Source organism: Megascapheus bottae, chromosome 14 (genome assembly GCF_031878675.1).
Source record: "Megascapheus bottae isolate mThoBot1 chromosome 14, mThoBot2.hap1, whole genome shotgun sequence".
Taxonomy (NCBI): domain Eukaryota; kingdom Metazoa; phylum Chordata; class Mammalia; order Rodentia; family Geomyidae; genus Megascapheus; species Megascapheus bottae.
Window position 1 is genome coordinate 8373178 of NC_143522.1, and position 26298 is coordinate 8399475.

At 41.7% G+C, this 26298-nt stretch overlaps 1 protein-coding gene across 3 annotated transcripts in view; it reads left to right on the forward strand.

Annotated features, from left to right (window-relative positions):
- The first annotated feature begins 2845 nt into the window (after nucleotides 1-2845).
- The window catches only part of Exd2 (exonuclease 3'-5' domain containing 2), a 30947-nt gene continuing 7494 nt past the window's right edge, over nucleotides 2846-26298 (forward strand). Inside the window, exons 1-5 of one of the 3 annotated variants that reach the window (XM_090344352.1) lie at nucleotides 2846-2915; nucleotides 11268-11664; nucleotides 16047-16303; nucleotides 18563-18689; nucleotides 24979-25310. In XM_090344352.1, coding sequence (XP_090200478.1) covers nucleotides 11314-11664; nucleotides 16047-16303; nucleotides 18563-18689; nucleotides 24979-25310 — 1067 coding nt within the window. In that variant the 5' untranslated portion in view covers nucleotides 2846-2915; nucleotides 11268-11313. The remainder of the gene's footprint in view (nucleotides 2916-11267; nucleotides 11665-16046; nucleotides 16304-18562; nucleotides 18690-24978; nucleotides 25311-26298) is intronic. The other 2 variants (XM_090344353.1, XM_090344354.1) reach the window with 2 other exon arrangements.

The window sequence follows — 26298 nt, forward strand, 5'->3', positions numbered from 1 at the left end:
CTACCAAGCCCAGTTTGTCTATTGTGTGTGTCTATTTTTCACTATTAGCATCATATTGTATTTGCCTTGTAACTGGATTATTTCTCTTCTTGTAATGGATTTATATTCCACATGTCATAGTTAATATGTCATTAGTCATTCATCTGTTAATAGATACTTGGGCTACTCCCACATTTTAGCTTTTATGAATAATGCTGTTATGAATATGGGTATACAAATTACTCTTCAAATGCCACTTTTAGTCAGATGCTGGTGGCTCACACTGCCAATGGTAGCTACTTAGAAGGCTGAGACCTAAGATTGTGTTTGGAAGCCAGCCTGGGCAGAAAAATACGTGAGATTCTCATCTCCAATTAAAAACACCCCCCCCCAAAAAAAAACCCCAAAAGACAATGATGGCTCAAGTTGTTGATCCTTAAGCAAAAAAAGATCCCAGAACCAAAGTTCAAGTCCCAGGACTGGAACAAAAAAGAAGGGTTACGAGGTAGCTCCAGTGGCAAAGTGCTTGTCTAGCAAGTACCACAGCCTGGGTTCGATTTCTAGTACCAGAAAAGACAAAAAAAAAAATAATAATAATAAACAAATAACAACAAAAACCCCTAAAAGTTTTTGCCAGATGCTGGCCGCTCCTGCCTGTAATCCTGGCAACTCAGGATGCTGAGATTTGAGGACTGCAGTTCAAAGTCAGCCTGAGCAGTAAAATATATATATATATTTTTTTTGCCAGTCCTGGGCTTGAGCTCAGGGCCTGAGCACTGTCCTTGGACTTTCTCAAGGCTAGAGCTCTACCACTTGAGCCTCAGCACCATTTCCAGCTTTTTTTTCTATGTATGTGGTACTGAGGAATCGAACCCGTGTCTTCATGCATGCTAGGCAAGCACTTTAACCACTAGGCCAAACTCCAGGCCTGTGGTATTCTTATCTCCAAATAACAACCAGAAAACTGGAAGTGATGCAGCTCAAAGTGGTAGGTTGAGTACTAGCTTTGAGCAAAAAGTCTAGGCAGGGAGCACCCAGGCCCGGAGTTAAGCTGTGACCAACACCCCTGCCCCAAACAAAAAAGAACTGCTGATGTCACAGTTAAGGGAGAACTACAAAGGGAAAGTAGAAGGAAGAAGAAAAGGTAAGAATCTTTAAGAAGTTTGTCTTTAAGACAGAAGGGTTAAAGCTGAGATTACTGAGGAAGGCCAGACTCTGAGTAGAAAATGCTGCCTGGCTGACACTGGTACCTTACCCAGAAGAGGAATCATGTAGCTTTGCCTCATACCTTTGAGAAGTATTGCGGCTGGCAGGTGCTAGCTCCTCTGAGGGAATGTTATGAGGCTTGTTCTGAGTGTACAGAAAAATCCAGAGCTTAAACCCATGCTGCAGCTTGCATGAAGAGCTGTTGCCTGAGTGACACCAACAGAAACAGGAGGCAAGCAGGAAGGCCCAAATCCTTTCTCCCTTCATTTTGCCTTCTGATATCCCACTGCTGGCAGAAGCTAATAGAGAGTCCTAATATGGACTTCAGGGATCTAGTTCCAACCCCACAGAACAGACTGTAGAAGGGTAGATTTGAAACTGAGGGAGCAATTTCCTCATAATCAGGATAGGTTTTTTTGTTCAGATGGTATGCAAAAGAATGGCAGGTGGATATAGCTGTACGTGTTTGTCATCTCAGCACTCAAGGCTGAGGCAGGAGGATAACAAATTCAAGGGCAGCCTGGGCTACACACAGAGAAAAGCTCTATCAACTAACAATAATAATAATATAAAATGAGGGAAAAGCAGCACTCGAGGACATTTCACGGCATTCAAGTTTTAGTAACTAGATATAACTGTGGAGAGAGGTACGATATATGCAGTATAGAGAGGAGAAAGGAGCTAGTTTGCAGCATGGATAAATACTTGTTGGGCTTGATTCATTTGAGAAATCTGGGTCCCAACATAGTATAACTGAAATTCTTAAGTCTCCTGATTGGCCAGTATGCAATTAAAAAAAAAGAAAAACAACTATGTGTGTGTACATATTCATGTGTGTGTTAGACAATTTTCTATCATTATAACAAAATACCTGAGCTAATCAACTTACAAGGATTCACAAGCTCAGTCACAAAGGAATAGCATCCACACACATTACTTGCCTCATATAGAACAGCTGTTCCTGAGCAAAAACATTCAGTACATAAACAGAAGGCACTGTGATTATTATAAAAGACATCGATGACTACAGCATGATATATACTGGTAATGAGGAATATATTATTTAAACACATTGTCTCTCCTTCCATGTACGCTCATTGTTTTACACTTAAGAAAAGTAATAAAATAAAATGGAAAATCGCATTTGTGAGGGTTCTATAGGTTTCCCCTTAAACCTCCCCCCTCCTAAACAATATAAGATCGCAGAAATAATAATAGCACGATTCCGAAGAGACATTGCGCCTTCCCAATTTTCATCGGTCCTTTGTTCCACAGTGAAGAACCTGGAGGAGCAGGGCCGGGAGTGTGGTTTAAGTGGTAGAATGCCCGCCGAGCATGCACAAAGACCCAGGGTTCAATTCCTCGGTACCCCAGGTAGAGAAGAAGCTGGAAGCGGCTCTGTGCCTCAAGTGGCAGAGCTCTAGCTTTGAGCAAAAGGCGTCCAAGGGCAGTGCCCAGGTCCGGAGTCAAGCTCCAGGACTGGCAAAAAGAAAAAGAAAAGAAACTGGAGACGTAACACGTCACCACCCCCCGCCCCGGGGGCTTCCGTACAAGATGGCGCCTCCCGTCCCCACACTCCAGCAGGCAGCACATCCTTCTGATCAACCTCTGGCCCGGAAGTGGTTACGGCTCTGGAGGCTCCGGGCGTGTGCGCGCGCAGGCGGGTAGCGGTGGTTCCAGCTCTTCGGCGTGAGGTGCCGCAGGTGCGCCGGTCGGGTCGGAGGCTGTAGGTGAGTGAAGCTCGGGGGTGGGAGACGCCTTCGCTCGGATTGTGCGCGGCGCCGCGGGCGTTTCCGGTACGGATGGAGAAGGATCCTGATGCCGGGGTGTCACGGTGCGCGGGGTGGGGGCGTCGATTGATGGGCGCTCACTGTTCCCCAGCGAGTCGGTCCTGCCCCGCTCTCTGCCCCCGGGCGCGGCCTCCGGGTTCCGCACACCTGAGCCGGCGGCCCCGCTAGGCGGGGCGCCGAGAGGGGTCTTCCACCCGGCCCTCTGTCCGCGCATCCGTCCCCTCGCCCTCCCTCCGTCCCCTCGAGCGTCCCCTCGAGGCTTTTCCACCCAGTCTGCCACCCGGGAACCGCGATGGCGACCCCGGGGCGCAGCCCTTTCCGCGGCTCTGTTCCGGGGACCCGGTCACCTGGCCACGCACACGCGCAGCTCTGGCCCTCGGCCGCCCGGGCCTCGCCGCCCCGGCCTCGCCGCCCCGGCCTCGCCGCCAGCCACCCCAAACAAGAATCCTAGACATGGCCACAAAAGCTGGCCTGCTAGCTTTTGATGTACGGTCAGACTCCAGCCCCCTTCTATAGCCTTCCTTCTTTCTTTCCTTTCACATAGCCCGTTGGAAACACAAAAGCACACTTTTTAAATTTTAAGTTGTATTATAATAGAAGGGATTGCAAGTGCAACATTTTTATAATTACCTAAATTAGAAAGCGGCTAAATGGAAGAAATGATTAAATGTTGCCAAATAGGACGTGTGTTGAAAATGCATTTTTTAAAAATGTTCATTTGTTATCCTCCAGGCAGCAAATCATTTTCCCTGTATTTATTAGGATCAATTCGCTGTACTCGGGCTTTCATTCTGAAATGTCCACTTATGCATAACAGTGTTAGGATGTATCTTTATCGGACTTACCCCCCCATCACTCTCCCCTTAAGCTTCACACACATACCTAAAAAATTCAACCGTATTCACCTCCCTCCACTCTCCATCCTCCCCCTGGCTCTCACTGATACCTAATATCTCCATCCAGACAGGATCTGTTTACTTTCTTGTCATTGTGTGTGTTCGTTATTCAGGGGAGTTTTACTGTTGTATTTTGTGCATGAATGCACAGTACGTTAATTAGATTTGACCCCCTTATGTGCTCTCACTCTCCCCATCTCTACCAACCTTTATTGTTCAACCCCTTCACTGAATATCCTTCTGCCATCTTCACTCATGTTGACCATGATTCTTTTTTCTCCATGCAGTCCCTTCACATACTCCCAGAATTAAAATATCTTTATGTGTGTATGTGTATATGCACATACATAGGTATATATAATCCTGTATGAGCTTCATATGTTTATATGTACCTATATGTTTATATATACACATCTCTGTATAATCTTGTAAAAAATCATGTAAACATTATAAGCAAGACCTCCTCTTACATACACACACACACACACACACACACACACACACACACACAATCTCATCCTCTGTACCAATCCCTCCACTCCAAAGAACTATCAGTTGGGTTGCATTTTATTTTTATTTCTCTTTACATTTATTGACAAATGTGTATATGTACAGATGTTTGCAAAGATTTCATGTTCAACTTTATAAATGCATACTCTTTTTTTCTTTTGCCAGTCCTGGGCTTAAAGCTCAGGGCCTGAGCACTGTCCTTGGACTTTCTCAAGGCTAGAGCTCTACCACTTGCACCTCAGCACCGCTTCTTCTGGCTTTTTTCTATGTACGTGGTGCCAAGGAATTGAACCTGGGTCTTTGTGTATGCTAGGCAAGCACTCTATTGCTAGGCCAAACTCCCGGCTAAATGCATACTTTAAAAAAAAATAAATATACCATATGGTATGTTTTCTGCAACTTGATGCTTTATGCCTAAAAATGGGTCTTGAAACTTTTTGTCTTTATATGGACAGATCTATTTGTTCTACTTTTCTAGAAGTTCCACATGTGTTAACCTTCCATAGAATGTGGAATTCCTTAGGTTATTGCAGTTTGTTCCAGTGTTTGACACAATGCACCAAGAACAGCCTTCTACATGCCTATATGTGCTATGTGAGTGTTTCTGAAGGATGGATGACTTTGTGTAGTTGATGCCAAATTTCTGCTTACCAGCAGTGTATCATATAAATTGCCTGAGCTCCTTAAGAGGTCTGGTGGTTTCAGCCTCTCTCCCTCCTCCTTCCCCCCTCTCAGTAGTACTAGGATTTGAATTCAAGGCCTTGCATTTGTTAGGCATGGACTCTACCACTTGAACCTTGCTTCTAACCTATTTTGATTTTTTTTTTGCCAGTCCTGGGATTTGAACTCAGCACCTAAGTACTGTCTCTGACTTTCTTTTACTCAAAGCTAGCATTCTACCACTTGAGCACAGTACCATTTCCAGCTTTTTCTGTTTATGTGGTACTGAGGAATCAAACTCCAGGCTTCAGGCCTACTAGGCTAGCATTCTACCCCTAAGCCATATTCCCAGACCCAGATTGTTCTGTTGAGGTGGGAATCTGGTAAACTTTTTGCCTGGGCTTGTGTTGTACTATAGTCCTTCCATTCTTACCCTCCCAAATAGCCACCAGTGCCTAATGAAACATTTTTCTTGGCCGGAAGTTTGGCCTAATGGTAGAGTGCTTGCCTCAGGTGTACGAAGGTCCAGATTGGATTCCTTGGTACCACATACATAGAAAAAAGCCAGAAGTGGTGCTGTGGATCAAGTGGCAGACCACTACCCTTGAGAAAGCCCAAGGACAGTGCTCAAGCCCCAGGACCAGCAAAACACCCCACATTTTTCTTGTTTTTGTTGTTGTTGTTGTTTATTTTGTTTATTGTTTTGTTTTGAGACATAAACTTGCTCTGTAGCTCAACCAAGGCTGGTTTCAAACTCATCCTCCTGCCTTCTACTCCCCCCGCCCCCCAAATTAGGTTTCACCACACCCAGCCAAAAACTTTTTAATAAGAATCCCAAATTATTTCAGTCATGGCAAATGCTGAAGGATTAGAAGGTTTGAATCCCTGACCAACCCTTGTGCAAGATTCAAATCCTGTTTTGAAGTGCCTGTTTAGAGCCTCAGTAAGGGGGGAAAACATGTTTCATTTGAATTAGCAGAGTGTTATAACCTGATGATTGAATCGGGAACATTGGTCATTAAAGCATTAACACACAAATAACTCAAATGGTGTTTCCTTCATTTAATGAGTATTTGTTGAGTACTATCATCTCATTGCCAGTCATTGGGGTACAGTGGTGAAGGAGCCAATAAAGTTCCCTGTGCTCACGGGACTTGCATTCTGGTAGGAAAGACAAGAGGATGATGTAAATTTGGATTCTGTTTCTGCCCCAAGTGTGGACTTGAGAGTCTGTCCTCTCATAAGGGGCTTTGTTCGTACTCTCAGCCTAGGGCAGGTAGCTTGTATGGACACTGTGTGAATACTTTGGGATACCTTACGTTGTTCCCATATTGGTGGTATGACCCAATCCTGCCTGCTCCTGGTATGGGTTCTGTATGTTCCTTCCTCCATTTCTAACTGGAGCTCATGATTGTACTGGAATCATGATTTCATTTCTTTCTTTTCCTTTGCCAGTTTAACTTTGTATTGAATTAAAAATTATTTATGTATTTGTGTATTGATTTGTGTGTGGTGTTGGATTTGAAGCTAGGGCATTCCATACACTAGACAAGCACTTTATCACAAAGCCACATTCACAGCAGTTTGCGTATTTAGTTTTTGTCTTTTGGTGGTACTAGGCTTTGTATCCCAGGCTTCACTAAGCACTCTAACCACTTGAGCCTTGCCCCCCAGCTTATTCTGGCATTTATGTTGTTTAGAGTGGAATAAAGAGGGCTTTTTATATATTCTCAGATGGTTTTAGCCAGATGTCTCTTTATGCAAGTTTCTTAATCTCATTATGCCTGTTATGCCTGTTTCCCTCTTTCCATAAGAGTGCCAGAAAAACTACACAGGAGTTACTTAGCACAGCTTCTAGAATAAAGCAACCCTTTTTATAACCACTTCACTATTACGCTATCAATTGTAGGTTTTTTTTTTCTTTTTTTGGTCAGTCGTGGGGCTTGAACTCTGGGCCTGGGCGTAGTCCCTGAGAGCTCCTCAGCTCAAGTCTATCACCCTACCCCTTGAGCCATAGCACCACTTCCCCTCTTGTAGTTTTGATGGTAGTAATTGTTTTCCATTTTTTCCTCCCCAGTAGCTGAATATCTCTGTATACATGATTACAAGGCAGGACCATTAGCAACAGGAAATTGTGTATTCAGATGCCTCTGAGCCATCAGAAAGAAGATGGGGCATATAGTCAAGGAAGGAGATTGTTGTCTTTTGGCTGTCTAGACTTTAGGCCAGACTTCACAGCTGAGTAACACAGCACCTTGAGTGTTTTTGTTGAACTGGCCCAAGGTTTTGTGTTTTTTTTTTTCCCCCAGTCCCAGTGCTGGAACTCAGGGCCTGAGCACTGTCCTTGGGCTTTTTAAAGGCGAGAGCTTTACTACTTGAGCCACAGCACCACTTCTGGCCTTTTCCACGTAGTTGGTATTGAGGAATCAAACCCAGGTCTCCGTGCATGCTAGGCAAGCACTCTACTGCTAGGCTAAACTCCAGGCCCTGACACAGATTTTAAGAAACTATACATTGCTACTGTTTAAAACTGGTAACATTTCAGTTACAGTTCAGATCTTGCAGCTCTTGTGTACATACTCATTGTCTCACCTACCTACTTTATATGGAGAAGTTACTCCTGGAATGGTCCCTACTACTGGCCAAGTGACATCCACCATGTCACTTTCTGCAGTTGTTTTAAACATAATACATAAATGGTAATTTGCACGTGTTTTCTCACAGTAGAGGTAACAAAAGTTATGTGGAAAGAGCCACATGTTCTAAGACAGTTTACAGGGACTATTGCAGCTTGGAGCTTCAGGCATCTTGGATATCTCTCTAAGTGCCACCCTCTTTTCTTTTTCTTCTTCCATCTTCCTTTTTTGAACTCCTCTGCTTTTTCCTACAGTAGCTAAATTGGTTTCTATGGAGAACCATAGAGGCTTCTGGGTGTTACTGATTCAAGCCCATTTTTCCCACTCTTCACTGCCCACACTTTCCAGAAGAATGAAATTTACTCATAGTTAAGACTGGTGTCTGTCTCTCTGTCTGTCAAGGCCTGGTTGGTACTGGGGATCAAACCCAGGCATTACTTTGTCACTAAGCTGCATCTGCAATCCTCAGCGTTTTGTGTTTTAAGATAGTTGTCTTGCCATGCAGCCCAGGCTGGTCTCCATCTTGGATCTTCCTGCCTCTACCTCTCAACTACTGGGACAACAGGTGTACTGTTCAATCACTGACATGATTCGTTTTTCTTTAAATCAAGAAGCAAACTTTTTATTAAACTGATAGGAGATAAAGGGTTTAAAATGCAAATGCCCTAACTGGACACTGGTGGTTCATACCTTCAATCCTAGCTATTTAGGAGGCTATGAGCTGAGGATGACAATTCAGAGACAACCCAGGAAAGAAAGTTTTGTGAGACTCTTAGCCCCAGTTAAACACAAAAAAGCCAAAAGTAGGAAGTGGCTCTGTGGCTCAAGGGGTAGGGCAGTATCCTTGAGCTGAAGAGCTCGGGGACAACACTCAGGCCCAGATTTCAAGTCCCATGACAAACAACAACAACAAAAAAGCCAAAAGTAGAGTTGGGGCTCAAGTGGTTGAGTGTTAACCTTGAGCACAAAAAAATAAAGAGACAGCCAGGAGTGATGGCTCATGCCTGTAATCCTGGCTACTCAGGAGGCTGAGATCTGAGGATCAAGGTTCAAAGGTACAAAGGACCTGAGACTCTTATCTCCAATTTACCTCTAGAAAATGGGAAGTGGGGCTTGGCTCCAGAGACAGTACTTGAGCCTTAAGTTCAAATCCCGAGGATCAGCAGGGGAAAAAAAAAAAAAGTAAATGCCCCTAAAAATCGTTAAGTTTAAAAAATTTCATTCATTAACGAATCAGCAATCTAAGGTGGGAACTTGTCCCCCCCCAAAAAAACCAAAAACAAAAACAATATAAGCCAGGTGCCTTTGGCTTGTGCCTGTAATCCTAGCTACTCAAGAGGCTAAGATCTGAGAATTGTGGTTCGAAGCCAGCCTTGGAACTAAAGGCCATGAGATTCTTATCTCCAATTAATCACTAGAAAAGGGGAAGTGGAGCTGTGGCTCAAGGGATAGGGTGGTAGCCTTGAGCTGAAGAACTCAGGACAGCGCCTAAGCCAGAGTTCAAGCCCCATGACCCACAAAACAAACACTAAAGAACTTTCATATGATCCAGTGGTACTATCGGCATGAATCCAGAGGATTGCAGGTTAGGACACAATAGAAGCTTTTGCACATCCATGTTTACTGCAGCACTATTTGCAATAGCCAAGATATGGAAACATTTGGAATGTCCTATAACTGTTGAATGAATCAGGAAAGTAAGATATGTGTGCATAATGGAGTATTATTCAGCCATAAAGAAGAATAAAATTACACTATATGCAAGTGAAGGGGTGGAATAATAGGGAGATGGGAAAAGTGATAGAGCATCATCTGATCAAAGTATTATATATGCATGTGTGATATACCACCATGAAATTTCTTTGAACAATTAGCATACACACACATACAACACACACACCCTTCTAGAAGTATAGGAATATAACACAGATTCTGTTTAGCATGGGGGTTCTAGTGGGAGCATCGAAGGTGAATAGAGAGGGTAGAGGAGGGTGAATGTGGTCAAAATGTTTTGTGTGTATGTGGAAAATGGCACTATGAAGCTTGTTGAGATTGGCTTGAGAAGAGGGAAGGAGGTAGGAAGTAGGACAAAGTGAGGGATAAGTCTGATGAAGATACAAATATATGGACATCAAGTTGAACTGCAATTACTTGATCTAATGGGGAAACTAAATACAACAACACAACTGACAGAATCTTCAACTGAGCATGTTCAGGACATTTTTGTTCTTGAAAATTTCAATTTTCAAACATTTTTTAACTGTACTTGCTTAAAAAGATGTGTACTAGATCTGGATAAGGGAGGCTTACTGTATGCAATAGTAATGATGAATCAAAGAATTGAGATGACAGTCCTCTTACCTGATTGTGCTTCCCAGCTTTCCTGGGGTAGGTGCCTCCCCACAACTTCTAGTCCCTACCATCTCCTTCAGTGTCATCTGCAGCATTCTGGATTCGAGTGGCCTGTTGGCTGGGTATGTCATACTCCTGACCTTCAGTTCTGTGAGGATAGATTCTAGATCTGTGCAGTCCTCCAAGTGCCTTTGGCCTATTGAAAATGTTTTCGTGGTGGTGACACCAATCAAATTACATTGTACACTTATATGGTTATGTCAAAACGAACCCCCCTTATACAACTCATTGATGCTAATAAAAATGTGGGAAAAATGTGATGACTAAGATTTAGCATGTTTAACAACTGTTATCAATAAAGGATTTATTAAAAACAAAAAAAACTCAAGGTTGAAGATGGAACTCAAGTAAACACCTCCCTAACAAGTAAAAGGCCCTGAGTTCAACTACAATTCCCCAAATAATAATGATAATAATGATATTGGTTCTGCCACATGCTGGTATCTCATGCTATCACCTACTCAGGAGATTTTTTTTTCTTTTTTTGTCAGTCCTGGGCTTCAACTCAGGACCTGGGTACTGTCCTTGAGCTTCTTTTGCTCAAGGTTTTTCTGAATAAGTGATACTGATGCATTGAACCCAGGGTGTCACACATGCTAGGCAAGCACTCTACGACTTTGCCACATTCCCAGTCCTACTCAGGAGATCTTCTAATCACAGTTCAGGGCCAGCCCAGGCAGGTGAGTCCATGAGACTCTCATCTCTAATTAATCACCAGAAAAACACAGTAACTATGGAAGTAGAGTTGTGGCTCAAATGGTAGAGTGCTAGACTTGAGTGCAAAAGCTTAAGGATAGCTCGCAGACCCTGAGTTCAAACCCCAGGACTGGCATGCACACACACAAGAAATACTAAAAAAGAATATTGGTGCTTTAAATAATGTGTAGTTTGTCTCTTTTTATCTATGGGGAATTTGATTACATCTTCAGTTTTGATTGATAGGGTTCATATAATTCAGAGCATCGTGGACAGCTGTCAGATGGTAGAGGAGTTTGTGGAGGCAGGGATGAAAAAAGAGATGGAATATGAAAGTACAAACAAGAAAACAAAATATTTCCATTTCATATGGAAAATTGCAGCAATTGTTCAGAGATTATAAATGAAAGGGTTTAGGGAAAGCTTATTTATACATAGCTTTATATTCTATATCTTAATGTATTTTTGCCATTTGTTTTTAGCTCGGAGGATTCATGGAATGCTTTCTGCAGCAGTCAAAAGTTGAAGATGTCTAGACAGAATTTAGTAGCCTTGACAGCCACCACCCTTCTGGGGATAGCTGTAGGGGGTTTTGTCCTGTGGAAGAGCCTCCAGCGCAGGAGGAGTAAGGTGAACCCGGTAGACCAGCCACAGCCACAGCCGCAGCCACAGCCAGTGGCCGGAGGGAGCGAGCACCCCTCTTCCAGAGAGAACCAGCTGCCTTCTGGTGCCCAGACACCCTCCAGCACCTCATGGGAGGAAAAGATTCTCCAGGCAAAGGTGGTAACTGTGTCTCAGGAGGCAGAATGGGATCAAATTGAACCCTTGCTTAGGAGTGAGTTAGAAGATTTTCCAGTGCTTGGATTCGACTGTGAGTGGGTAAGTTAAGGTTAAAGCTGGGCGAAGTGGTGAACACCCGTAAACCTAGCTACCCAGGTGGCTGAGATCTGAGGATCAAGGTTCAAAGCCAGACCTGGCACCTGAGACTCTTATTTCCAATTAACCTCTAGAAAATGGGAAGTGGGGCTTGGCTCAAGGGTAGGGCAGTGGCCTTGAGCTGAAGAGCTCAGGGACAGCACACAGGCTGAGTTCAAGCCACGTGACCCACCAAAAAAAAAAAAAAAAGGTAAAGGTTAAAAAAAGAATTTCTGAGTAGGGGCTATGGATCCTCAAGTAGAGAATGAAATGCAAGTAGAATTTGCTTGTTTTTTTTTTTCTTCCTTTTTAAGTTAATTTTAGCAGACAAAGCCAGAGCCCTTTTTAGGACACAACAGCCATGAATATTACAGTCAGTTAGATTTCCCTGAAATCCACTTTTTTCTGTAATCTTAGACGGCTGCTCGCCTCTCCGTCTCAGTTTGGGTGTTTGTGATAGGAATGTAATGGTGTTATTCTACAGTGACTTTCTAAGGATTAAAGTGGATGACTCCCTATACAGACTTTGGTACAATTTTAACATGTAACAAGTGCTCATTAAACACTAGCTCCTATTAATACTTTTAATAGCCTTTCATAAAGATGCCACAGAGATGCTGGTTAAATGGAAATTATTTAAATTAGAACTTAAAAAGTAACAGCAAACATTTGAGACGTTATTTAAGGTAGACACTGCTGTTTTGCTTGCATCATCCCATTCAGTTTTCCCAAATTCTGTCACTTGAACAGGAAAATCTCATTCTTGGCAAATACCATAGTAAATCTGTAAACTTCACAGACTAAAAATATTTGAGTTAATCTCTTTCAGCCCAAAAGATAGTCTCATGTTATTCTTTACTCTCTGCTGCCACCATGAGGGTGTTCAGAGAATCATGCCAGAGATCAGATAATCAGTTTTATTTCATTTTTCTTGGTGGTACTAAGGATTGACTCTGGGCCTTATGCTTCTTAGACAGAAACCTCTACCACTTGAGCCATGCCTTTAGCCCCTTGTGCTTCAGTTATTTTTCAGTATGGATTTTTTATTTTTGCCTAGATAAGCCTGGACTTTGATCTTCCTATTTACACTTTTCCCATAGATAGGATGACAGGACACCCAGGTATTGGTGAAGATGGAGTTTTGAGAACTTTATTGCATTGGCTGGTCTCAAACAATGATCCTTCTGGATAGCATTGCCAAGTTGTCTTCAGCGTGCGCGCGCGCGCTCTGTCTCTTTCTCTCTCTCTCTCTCTCTCTCTCTCTCTCTCTCTCTCTCTCTCTCTCTCTCTATATATATATATATATATATATATATATATATATATATGGGCCGGGAGTTTGGCCTAGTGATAGAGTGCTTGCCTAGCATGCACAAAGGCCCGGGTTCAATTCCTCAGTACCACATACATACAAAAAAGCCCGAGTGGTGCTGAGGCTCAAGTGGTAGAGCTCTAGCCTTGAGAAAGTCCAAGGACAGTGCTCAGGCCCTGAGCTTAAGCCCAGGACTGGCAAAGAAAAGAAAAAACAAAACCAAAAAAACATATATCTATATGTATATAGATGTATAGAGAATATATATAGAGAGAGAATATATATACTGTTTAGATAGATCTATCTATATAGATCTATATAGAGATTTATATATAGATTTCTATAGATATCTATATATTCTCTATAGATCGATCTATAGATCTATCTCTATATAGAGATCTATCTTTCTATATATAGAAAGAATAAATAAATAATATATAAATATAAAAAATACATAAATATATAAATAATTTTTTTTTGCTAGTCCTGGGGCTTGAGTGAAAAAGCTCAGGAATAGTGCCCGGGCCCAGAGTTCACACCACCTGACTGACAAAAAAAAAGTCTTTTGTGGGATAGGTACCAGCATGAGGTGGAAGGTCTAGTAGGGAGGATGAAGGAGGATGAAGATGGTCCAATTACTTTATATGCATCTATGAAAATAGAACAGTGAAATATGTTAAAGGTGTTTTAAGAAGACGAGAAGGAGAATGAGGGAGAGTGATGTAAGGGATGAGTTTGATTAGGGTACTTTGTATGGATACTGCAATAAAACATCTCTGAGCAATTAATATATGCTGATAAAAATATCTGTATAAAAATAGAAGGAAGCCAGGCACGGTGGCTCTCACCTGTAATCCTAGCTACTCAGGAGGCTGAGATCTGAGGATCAAGGTTCAAAGCCAGCCCTGGTACTACAAAGCCAAGAGACTCTTATCTACAGTTAATCACTAGAAAACCAGAAGTGGGGCTGTGGCTCAAGGGTAGGGCAGTAGCCTTGAGCTAAAGAGCTCAGGGATAGTGCCCAAGCCAGAGTTCAAGCACCATGACCCCTCCCCCCCCAAAAAAAGAAGTAAAGCCGGGCACCAGTGGCTCACACCTGTAATCCTAGTTCCTCAGGAGGCTAAGATCTGAGGATCATGGTTCAAAGCCAGCCTGTGCACAAAAGTCTATGAGACTCTGATCTCCAGTTAACCACCAGAAAATTAGAAGTGGCGCTGTGGCTCTAGTGATAGAGCATTAGCCTTGAGCTGAAGAGCTTAGGGACAACACCTAGGCCCAGCTTTTGTTGTTGACAACAACAACAAAAAAAGTAAAAATTTATAGTTTTTATTTTTTGTACAGAGCTGATACAGATTGAGCATCCCTGGTCTGATAATCTAAATTTTTTAATACTCCACAATTCAAGTTTTGTTCAGTGCCGACATAATTGCACAGTAGAAAACTTCACACCTGATTTCACAGGCAGGTCACAGTTAAAATGCAATTATGTTAAAACAAAACAAAACAACTTCCACTGTGTGTACATGACATATTTTTTTCTTTTCTTTTTTTTGTTGGTCATGGGCCTGGATGTTATGCCACATCTGTTTTCTGCTGGTTAGTAGGAGATAAGAGTTTCACAGAATTTGCTTCTTAGGCTGGCTGTGATCCTCAATGCAGCTTCTGTTTAATAGCAATTTGTGATTTTAACCATTTTCTCTTCCCAATACTAAGCATCTCATTTGGGAACTTGGTCTGATTATTTATGACATTGCTTGAATCATTCCTTCAATGGCCACAGTGCCTGGCAGTGTGTGAGAGCTTCAAGGTTAGAGTTCTTAGACCAGGGAGTGTCTCTTCTATACCCTCACAGACTCAGCTGCACCCCTATACCATGTTTTGCATACACAGATAGTAGCAAGAGCCACATTGCCCTGGAGCTGGATTTCGGGCAGATGAGTCTGTTGTGAGAGGGTATCTTTTATATTATGGGATGTTTATCAACATCCTTGTCTCTGCCTATTTGATACCACCCATATACTTTCTTCCTCCAGTTGTGACAAGCCCCAAAGTTCTCTAGACATTGATTAATTTCCCTTGGGGACAAAAATCACTCTCCATTGAGAAAACTACTGTGGTAGAGACTGAGAAAAATATAGCCCTAGTCCTAGCTTTCCCATTATCTCACCATAATTGGTCAAATGGCTTCACTTTACCGGCTTTAAGTTTCCTTTCCTGAAGGAATGGAAGAATTTATTGGATACTTCATCTGGGTTAGTTGGATAGCTTTAAGGAATCTTTAATATCTAAAAATTGTATGTAAATTTTGTATGTCAGCTTTTCTAAGGAAGTTAATCTTAACTTTCAGTATTTCTTCCCATATGACACTCAAAATGTAAACCTGGAACTAAATGTATACGTAATACATAAAGTTATTTTATCTCTTCAGAATAAAGATCTCCACTGATGCTCAACAGCCCCTCCCCTTTTTTTCCATTCTCTCCTTATTTCCTCTGTGAGCACCATTTGTGACCAGAAAATACTGAGAAAGCACATTGTGCTGCCACAGTTTGTTGTGGTGGCTGCTACTTCTTACGTATAGGTCTGGATTTCCTGGCTCTTTAAAACACTCAGCTCCTAAGGCAGTGCTGAGGAGGTAAATGCGTAGAATTATTGGCATGCACGTTTGACAGTCTGGATAATCAAGAGTGTGTTGCCATTTGGCATTCTGTTTAGCTCTTTTTTCTTGGCCTTTTAAAACCAGTGTGTCTCATCTGACTCCACTAATGTGTGTCCCAGAGTTTCTCTGTGTCAGCTGGCTGCTATTTATGGACTGCTCATATTGCCAGCCCCTGGAGTTGGGCCCTTGGGAAGCTTTGTCCAGCTTAATAGCCTGTTAGTACAGTACTCAAAATCTAGTCTGCTCTTTCCTTTGGAATGCTAAGGATGTGCTAGATGGACTCCTTTTTTTTTTTCTTTTATTAATTTGATGATTTCCTCTTAAACCTATTGTCAGGTGAGGTTGTGAATTGTGGTTTATCTTGCTCTGTTGCAGGTGAACTTGGAAGGCAAAGCCAATCCTCTCTCTCTTCTACAAATGGCTTCCCCAAGTGGGCTCTGTGTCTTGGTTCGCTTGCCCAAACTGATCTGTGGAGGCAAACCACTACCAAGAACATTATTGGATCTTTTGGCAGATGGCACCATTTTAAAAGTTGGAGTGGGATGTTCAGAAGATGCCAGCAAACTTCTTCAGGATTATGGCCTCATGGCTAGGGGATGCTTGGACCTCCGGTACCTAGCCATACGGCAAGGGTATGGTTTGTATGAATGCTGGGATTCCTGTAGCTGTGGGGTATACATTTTAGCAAGATATGTAGATTTCTGAGAATCAATAATGAAATATCTAAAATTGTTTAGAAACTTAGAAACTGCGAAAAGGTATATTCTGTTTGTTAGGAGATATTTCAACTTCTGGGAGCACTTACAATTTGTCTTTTTTTTTGGGGGGGGGTCAGTCATGGGGCTTGAACTTGGGCCCTGGGTCCTGTCCCTGAGCTATTTACTTAAAGGCTAACACTCTACCACTTTGAGCCAAAACACCACTTCAGGCTTTTTGGTGGTGAATTGTAGATTAGGGTTTCGTGGAATTTCCTACCTTGGCTTGCTTTGAACCACAATCCCCAGATCTCATCCTCCTTAGTATGTAGAATTACAGGCATGAGCCACTGGCTCCTGGCTTGGTTTTATATTTCATATGAAAAATTTTTGAAGATTCTATTTTAACTCTGGAATATTGAAAATATGAACTATTTTTTTACTTCTTTTTTGTTTATTTATTTTTATGCTTGTCCTGAGGCTTGAACTCAAGGCTTGGGTGCTGTCTCTGAGTGAGAGTCTGTCTGTCTCTTTGTCTGTCTCTCTGTCTCTCTGTCTGTCTCTCTGTCTCTCTCTCTGCCAATCCTGGGGCTTGTACTCTTGTACTCATGGCCTGGGCACTGTCCTTGGGGTTTTTTTCAAGGCTCACACTACCACTTAAGTCACAGCACCAATTCTAGCTTTTTCCATGTATGTGATACCCAAGGAATTGAACCCAGGGCTTTGTGCAAGCTAGGCAAGCACTCTACTACTAGGTCATACTCCCAGCCCTTTTTGCTCAAGCTTCCACTTTTTTGATAGTTAGAGATATAAAAGTCTCATAGACATTCCTGCCAGGCTGGCTTTGAACAGTGTTCCTCAGATCTTAGCCTCCTTTGTAGCTAGGATTATAATCATGGTGCCTAGCAAGACTTCCTTTTCATCATCATTAAAATGATTTAGGTTCCTACATTCCTTCAAGGATTGTTGTATGTCATAACACTGACAAGGACCTTTACCTCTAGGCTTCTAGCTCTGTGACTCCTGACGCTCTTGGTAATTGAGAAGTCAGCTCTGCTTTCCCATACTCATGTATCCTTTTTGTTGTTGTTGTTGTTTCCAGTTGTGGGACTTGAACTCTAGGCCTGGGGGTTGTCCCTTAGCTCTTCAGCTCAAGGCTACCACCCTACCCCTTGAGCCATAGTACCACTTCCGGTTTTCTGGTGGTTAATTGAAGATAAAGTTTCACGACTTTAGGGACTTTAGTGCCCAGGTTGGCTTTGAAACATGATCCTCAGATCTCAGCCTCCTGAGTAGCTAGGATTACAGACATGAGCCACCGCACCCGGCCAGCTAGTAATTTTGGACAGTTTTGAAGACCATAAAGACTTATATGTTTTTTATTGTAATTAATAGAAGGGTTACATTATATTCACCAGATAGAAGGTATATTACTTCACAAACATTGATACCCTTTCTCATGTCTTGGTCCCCTTTCCCTCCCCTCAGACTTATTTATTTTTATACGTTAGTCTCTACAATGAAAATAGTCTTTATCATTTTTCAAATTTAAAAATAAGACATGAGAAGAGTATTTAGGTTACTTACAAGTCTTCCTTCTATAAATAGTGCTGCAGTGAAGATCTTTGTATGGACCTATATGTTAGAGTAAACTTCCTAGGAGCAGAATTGCTGAGCCGGAGAATTTTCATGTTCAAGCTTCTGGCTGCTATTTATTATTGCTTTTTAAAAAGATTATAAAAATACACAGTCACACATTTTAAATGAGACTGGCAGATTCTTCTTGTTCCATCAACAATAAATGTTGTTAAAAACTTTTGCAAGCTGGGCCCCAGTTGCTCATGCCTATAATCCTAACTTTTTGGGAGGCTGAGATCTGAGAATCATATTTTGAAGCCGGCTCATGCAGACAAATCCAAGAGACTTTATCTCCAGGTAACTAGCAAAAAGCTGAAACTAGGGATGTGGCTCAAATGGAAGAGTTCCACCCATGAGTGAAAGTCTCAGAGCAAGAAGCACTGAGCTCAAGCCTCATTACCAGCACACACAAAAAAAACAAACAGCTTTGCAATATGCTAGATAATAAATTACTTTCCTTGACACCTAATGATTGTCCTCTTTTCACTGGTGTTTAGAGATCTTTTTCCTATTTGTGTCATTTGCCCATTTTTGATATATGGTTTTATTTTATTGTAGAAACAGTTGCCTCTGTAATGGGCTTAGCCTGAAATCACTTGCTGAGACTGTTTTGAACTTTCCCCTTGACAAGTCCCTTCTACTTCGTTGTAGCAACTGGGATGCTGAGAGTCTTACAGACGAGCAGGTACTTCTTATTTGATTGGCTGAAGAATGAACTGTTAACTCTGAAGTATAATTGTTTTCAAAATTCTAATCTTTAAATATAAGTATTAGGGGGAGATACCTTAGAGTTAATGGCTGGTGATACTCAAGAAAATTTTTATGCTGTAAAAGGTTAAGAGTCTTTTGTTGTTGTTGCTGTTGTTGGTCGGGGAGTTTTGAACTCTGGGCCTGGGCCCTGTCCTTGTCCTGTTCAGCTCAAGGCTACCACCCTACCCATTGGCCTGAGTGCTGTTCCTGAGCTCTTCAGCTCAAGGCTACTGCCCTACTCCTGAGCCACAGCCCTACTTCCCCTTTTCTAGTGATTACTTGGAGACTGGCTTTGAACCTTGATCAGATCTCAGCCTCCTGAGTAGTTGGGATTACAGGCGTGAGCCATTGAGCTTTTTTTTTTTTTTTTTTTTTTGAAATTAAAAGATTGTTTTTTACACTGATTTTTTTTATATGCTATTTCATATGTCAAGTTTAAGAAACAAGTATTCAAGAATGGAATCTCTCTCTCTCTTTTTTTTTTTTTTGCCAGTCATGGGGCTTGAACTCAGGGCCTGAGCACTATCCTTGGACTTTTCCCAAGGCTACCGCTCTACCACTTGAGCCACAGCACCACTTCCAGGTTTTTTCTATGTATGTGGTACCGAGGAATTGAACCTGGGTCTTCATGCATGCTAGGCAAGCACTCTACCACTAGGCCAAACTCCCGGCCCCTAAGAATGGAATCTCTAATTGCAATCACTGGCACATAAATTTAAGAACATATTAAAATTAAGCTGAGAGTTTGTATGTCATAGATACATATCAATCTATATATCAATGTCTAAAATCCATCGTAGATTTATGTGTCTATATAATTATATTTATATCTCCAAGTTCATTTCAATGACCTTGAGTACCCCAGTATTGAGTCATTGATCTTGTACTGTTTGGATCTAATATCCACATATCAAGGAGACCATGTGCCTTTTGTTCCTTTGGTCTTGGCTTATCTCACTTAACTTGATTTGCACTAGTTTCATCCACTTCCCAGCAAATGCCATTATTTTATCTTGTCTGGTGGCTATGTAGAACTCCATTGTATTTATGTACCACTTTTTTTTGTATCCATTTATCTGCAGTAGGGCATATGAGTTGTTTCCATTGCTTGGCTATTGTGAATAGTGCAGCGATAAACATGGCTGAGCAGGTGTCCTTATCATATCCTGGGTTATAATGCTCAGAGTAGATAGCTAGGAGTGGTATGGCTGGATCATAGGGAAGTTCTATTTGTAGTTTTTTTAAGGAACTTCCAAACTGCCTTCCAGAGTGGTTGTACTAGTTTACATTCCCACCAGCAGTACAGTAGGGTTCCTCTTTCTCTACATCCCAGCCAGCATCTTTTGTTCAGAATCTTGGCTATTCTGATTGGGGTAAGGTATGGTATCTTAGGGTTGTTTTTAATTGTATTTTCTTTATGACCATGGATGATGAGCATTTTCTCATATGTTTCTTTGGCATTTTTACTTCCTCTGATAAGTCTCTCTTTAGTTCCCTTGTCCATTTAGTGATTGGTTTGTTGGGTTTGGGGGGGATTAGTTTCTTGAGTTCCCTGTAGATACTGAATATTAAGAATTTGTCTGATATATTATTGGTAAATATCTTTTCCCAGTTGGTTGGTTGTCTTTCTACTTTGGTAGCTATGTCTTTGTGCAGAAACGTTTTTGTGTGCGGGCTGGGAGTTTGGCCTAGTGGTTAAAGTGCTTGCCTAGCATGCATGAAGACCCAGGTTCGATTCCTTGGTACCACATACATAGAAAAAAGCCAGAAGTGGTGCTGAAGCTCAAGTGGTAGAGCTCTAACCTTGAGAAAGTCCAAGGACAGTGCTCAGGCCCTGAGCTCAAGCCCAGGACTGGCAAAAAAAAAAAAAAAAAAAGAAACGTTTTTGTGTTTAGGTAGTCCTATTTGTTGAATCTCTCTCCAATCTGTTGTGACCCTGGGACTCTGTTCAAGAAGTTATTTTCTGTGCCTATGAGTTCCAGTGTCTCCTACTCTGTCCTGTAGCAGTTTAGGGTTTCATGTCTGATATTGAGATCTTTGATCCATTTTAAGTTAATGTTATGCATGGTGACAGGCTGGGATCAATTTTTAGTTTTCTGCATGTGGCTGCCCAGTTTTCCCAGCACCAGTAATTGAGGAGGCTGTATTTATTCCACTGTATATCTCTGGCTCCCTTGTCAAATATAAGTTGATTATAGGTATGTGGTTTTATTTCTGTATCTTCTATTCTGTTCCATTGATCTTCTGGTCTGTTTTTGTGCCAATACCCTACTGTTTTTGTTATTATGACTTTATAGTAGAGTTTGAAGTCTGGTATTGTAATACCACCTGCATTGCTCTTTTTGCCTAGAGTTGCTTTGGCTATCCTAGGTCTTTTGTTGTTCCATATGAACCTTTAGATTACGCTTTCTGTTTCAGTAAAGTATGTCCTTGGAATTTTGATGGGGATTACATTGAAATTGTATAGCAATTTTGGCAATATGGCTATTTTCACAATGTTGAGTCTCCCTATCCATGAGTATGGGATGTCTTTCCATTTCCTGGTATCCTCTGATTTCTTTAGGCTTTTACAGTTTTTATTAAATAATTCCTTTATATCCTTGATTAGGTTAATTCCTAAATAGTCTTTTGGGGGCCATTGCAAATGGGACCATTTTCTTGATTTCTCCTTCTGTTTGTGTATTGTTGGCGTACAGAAAGGCTACTGACTTTTGAAGGTTGGTTTTGTATCCTGCCACTTTGCCAATGTGGTTTATTAGTTCTAAGAGTTTGAGAATGGAATTGATTGGGTTGTTCAGATATAAAAGAGTCATAAGTCAGGCATTTCAGAACATGTAATTTATTCGTGAATACTAATGCCTAGTTAAAACAAACAAACATAATGCTGAGTGTGGTACTTCACACTTATAATCTTAGCACATGGAAAATGGAGAGGAAAGGAGAATCTTTTTTTTTTTTTTTTGGTGAGTCTTGGGGCCTTGAACTCTGTGCTTGAGCGCTGTTCCTGAGCTCTTCACCCCTGGGACTGGGCTCTGTCCCTGAGCTCTTTAGCCCAAGGTTACAGCCCTTCCTCCTTAAGCAGCAGCCCCACTTCCCTTTTTTTGTTGTTGTCTTATGTTTTTTTTTGTTGTTGTTTTAGTAATTAATTGGCAATAAGAGTCTCATGTTCTTTAGTGCCCAGGTTGGCTTTGAACCACGATCCTCAGATCTCAGCCTCCTGAGTAGCTAGGATTACTGATGTGAGCCACTGCACCTGGCAAAGGAGAGGAGAATCTTGAGTTCAAAGCCAGCTTAGTGTACATAATATGACCCTGTCGCAAAAATGATTAAAGAGAAAAGGGGTAGACAAATGAAGAGAAAAGGGGAAGAATGCAGTCAAGAATTCAATGTATATCCTAAAAAATTAAGAATAATGAGGAAATAGGAAAGATAGGTGAGAATGTTGAAAAGGATGACAGTCATCAAGATGTATTAATAAACTGTTTATTTAATTTAATTAATTGATTTATTTTGGCCAGTCCTGGGCTTGAGCTCAGGGCCTGAGCACTGTCCTTGGGCTTTCCTCAAGGCTAGAGCTCTAGCACTTGAACCACAGCACCACTCCCACCTTTTCTATGTATGTGGTACAGAGGAATCGAACCCGGTCTTCATGGATGTTAGGCAAGCACTCTACTACTAGGCCAAACTCCCGGCCTATTTAATTTTTTTAGTCCTTTGTATGTTCTGAATATTAATCTTTTATCTGTTGAGTAGCTGATAAAGATTTTCTTCCATTCTGTAGATTGTCTCATAGTTTTTTCTTTTTCTATCTTTCTCTCTTTTTGGCAGTTGTGGGGCTTGAACTCAGCCTGAACACTGTCCCTAAGCTCTTTCACTCAAGCCTAGTGCTGTACTTGAGCACTTTCAGCCAGTGCAACTTCCTGTTTTCTGGAAGTTAATTGGAGATGAGTCTCTTAGACTTGAGCCAGGAGTGTGGCCTGGTGGTATAGTGTTCACCTAGCATGCCTGAAGCCCTGGGTTTGATTCCTTAGTACCACATACACAGAAAAAGCCTGAAGGGTGCCGTGGCTCTAGTGGTAAAGCGGTAACTAACTAGGCATGCTGGTGGCTCACACCTATAATCCTAGCTACTCAGGAGGCTGAGATCTGAGGATAGCTGTTCAAAGCCAGCCTGGGCAGAAAAAGACCTTGATACTCTTATCTCCAATTAATGAATTAATGGCCAGAAAACCAGAAGTGGCACTGTGGCTCAAATGGTAGAGCACTGGCCCTAAGCTGAATAGCTCAAGGACAGCACCCAGGCCCAGAGTTCAAGCGCATTACCACTACCACCACCAACAAAAAGCACTAACCTTGAGAAAGCTCAGGGCCAGTGCCCAGTCTTGTAGACTTTCCTGCCTCAGCTGGCTTCTAACCTCAGTCTGCAAATCTTAGCCTCCTAAGAAGCTGATTATAGACATGAGCCATTGGCATCTGGCTGGCAACCATTTCCTTTGCCTTACAAAAACTGCTATTTTATTTAATTTTATTTTGTGGGTCATGGGGTTTGAACTCTGGGCCTGGGCGCTGTCCCTGAGCTCTTCACCTCAAGGCTACACTCTACCCCTGGAGCCACAGTGCCACTTCCCACTTTTTAGTGATTAATTGGAGATAAGAGTCTCATATTCTTTAGTACCTGGGCTGGCTTTGAACCCCAGTCCTCAGATCTCAGCCTCCTGAGAAGCTAGGATTACAGGCATGAGCCACTATACCCAGCAAGATTTTGTAATTTTTCTTGTACATGTTTGTCGCTTTATTAGTTAACACATAGGTATTTTCTCAAGCTATTGTAAATAAGATTATTTCCCAGATTTCCTTCTTAACCTGTTCACTGGTGTATAGAAAGGCTACTAATTTTTGAGTTCTGATTTTTGTGTCCTGCTACATTTCCAAAGGAATTTGTCAGTATTAGAATTTTTGGTGTTTATGGTTTTTGGTTTTTGTAGAGTCCATATCTACAAATAGGGATAACTTGATGTCTTTGCTTATGTATGTATGTATGTTTGTATATAAATACATATATGTATGTCTATATTTATTTATGTTGGTCATGGGGCTTGAACTCTGGGCCTAGGTGCTGTCCCTGAACTCTTCAAGTTCAGAGCTAGTGCTCTACCACTTTGAGCCACAGTGCCACTTCTGGTTTTCTGGTAGTTAGTTGGAGCTAAGAGTCTCACAGGCTTTCCTGCTGGATCGTGCTTTGAACTGTGATCCTCAGGTCTCATCCTCCTGAGTAGCTAGGATTGCAGGTGTGAGCCCCCAGCATCTTTCCCTATTTGAATCCTTTGTATTTCTTCTGTCTTATTGCTCAGCCTAGGAATTCTAGTACCATATTAAACAAAAATGTAGAGAATGGATATTCTTGACCTTAGGGGAAATTATTTCAGTTTAAATTCGGGTATGTTCCTCTTCCTTCTCTCTTCCTCCTCTTCTTCTTTTCCTTTTTCAGCTGGTACTAAGGATAGAACTCAGGGCCTTGCACTCTTGCTTGCTTAGCTTTTTCTCTTACAACTGGCATCTTTTTTTTTTTCACCTCTATTTCTCATTTTCTTCTGGTTATTTGGAGATAAGACTCTTGCCTATTTGTTTGCCCAGACTGAACTAAGATTCTAAGATTTCAGCTTTCTGAATAGGATTATAGGCATGAGCCACAGGTACCCAGCTAATTATGTTCCTTCTAGACCTAGTCTGATCAGGGTGTGTTTTATTCATTTATGGACATGTCACACTGAAACTCTCTTGTACAATTAGTTGATGATAAGAAAAAATGCAGGAGAAAAAGGAATTTTTAAAAGAAGTACATGGCGCCTTAGTAATTATATATTTTAAATTATGATCCTAAGAATTATCAATATTTTTATGATTGACCTTTTTAAATTATGATCCTAAGAATTATCAATATTTTTATGATTGACTTTTGTTTTTTCGCCAGTCCTGAGCTTGGGCTCAGGGCCTGAGCACTGTCCCTGGATTTTCTCAAGGCTAGGGCTCTACCTCTTGAGCCATAGCACCACTTCTGGCTTTTTGCTATGTATGTGGTACCGAGGAATTAAACCCAGGTCTTCGTGCATGCTAGGCAAGCACTCTACCACTAGGCCAAACTCCCGGCTCCCATGATTGACTTTTGAAGTTGCTACCTCTGACTTGCTTTTCATATCTCACTGATCTCTGACTTTTCTCTTTAGGTAACTTATGCTGCCAGAGATGCTCAGATTTCAGTGGCTCTCTTTCTCCATCTTCTTGGATACCCTTTCTCCAGGAATTCACCAGAAGAAGGAAACAGTGACTATGTCAGTTGGAGAAATGTCTTGGAGAAATGCCAGGATGTAATAGATGTCCCATTTCGAAGCAAAGCATTTAGCAGATTAGGAGAAGAAGTTAATGGGGAAACAACAGAATTTCAGCAGAAGCCAAGAAATAAGAAGTCTAAGACTGATGAAACGGTGCCAGGAAACCCCCAAGGGAGAGACCCCAGGAAACATAAAAGAAAGCCCCTGGGAGTAGGTTATTCTGCCAGGTAATTGAGTTGTTCTCTGATAATGAAGAGTCAGGGGCCCAGCTCTACAGTGGTTCATAGAGACAGTTTGAGATCCTCAGGGGTTATCCTTATTTTCCCTGCCTTTAGAGACATTTGGAATCTTCTTTTTATTTTGTGCATTTTTTTTACTTTCTCCATTTTATTTTTCTGTTTGACAGTTGAAATGGAAGTGAGCTTAGTCTAACTTTGTCAACTGCTCCTTAGACCTGTAACGTGTAACGTGTTCACTTATAAATAAAGGAGTAATTTTTATTTTATTTTATTTTTTTAGTTTTTGGTCGTGGTGCTTGAACTCTGGGCCTGGGCACTGTTCCTGAGCTTTTCAGCTCAAGGCTAGTACTCTACCGCTTGAGCCGCAGTGCCACTTCTGGTTTTCCTGATGGAGATAAGAGTCTCACAGACTTTGTGCCTGGGCTAGCTTTGAACCATGATCCTCAGATTTCATCCTCCTGAGTAGCTAGGATTACAGGCATGAGCCATAATCGCCTAGCATTTCTTTTCTTTTTTCTTTTTTCTTTCTCTCTTTTTTTTGGGGTGGGGGGTCAGTAATGGGGCTTGAACTCTGGGCCTGGATGCTGTCTCTGAGCTCTGAAGCTCAAGTCTAGCTCTCTACCACTTGAACCACAGTGCTACTTCTGGCTTTTTCTGTGTATGTGGTACCAAGGAAATGAACCAAGGGCTTTGTGAATGCTAGGCAAGCACTCTATCACTAGGCCAAACTTCCGGCATAAACAGAGGTATAATTATTATTCTTCATTACTTTAAAATAGCATGAAAACAAAGAGCAAGAAGTACCTTATGGTTTTCAGAAAAAATTAGTCAGATTTCTTTTTTATTTAGAATGCTACACAGCCCTCAGCCAGTGCTGTTTTTTAGGCAGTGAGGATTTTTCTGTACAACTCACACCTTTGTTGTAGGAGGCAGACTTAGTACTTGGAGTGGGAGTTTGATCCATTCAGCAAGGTAC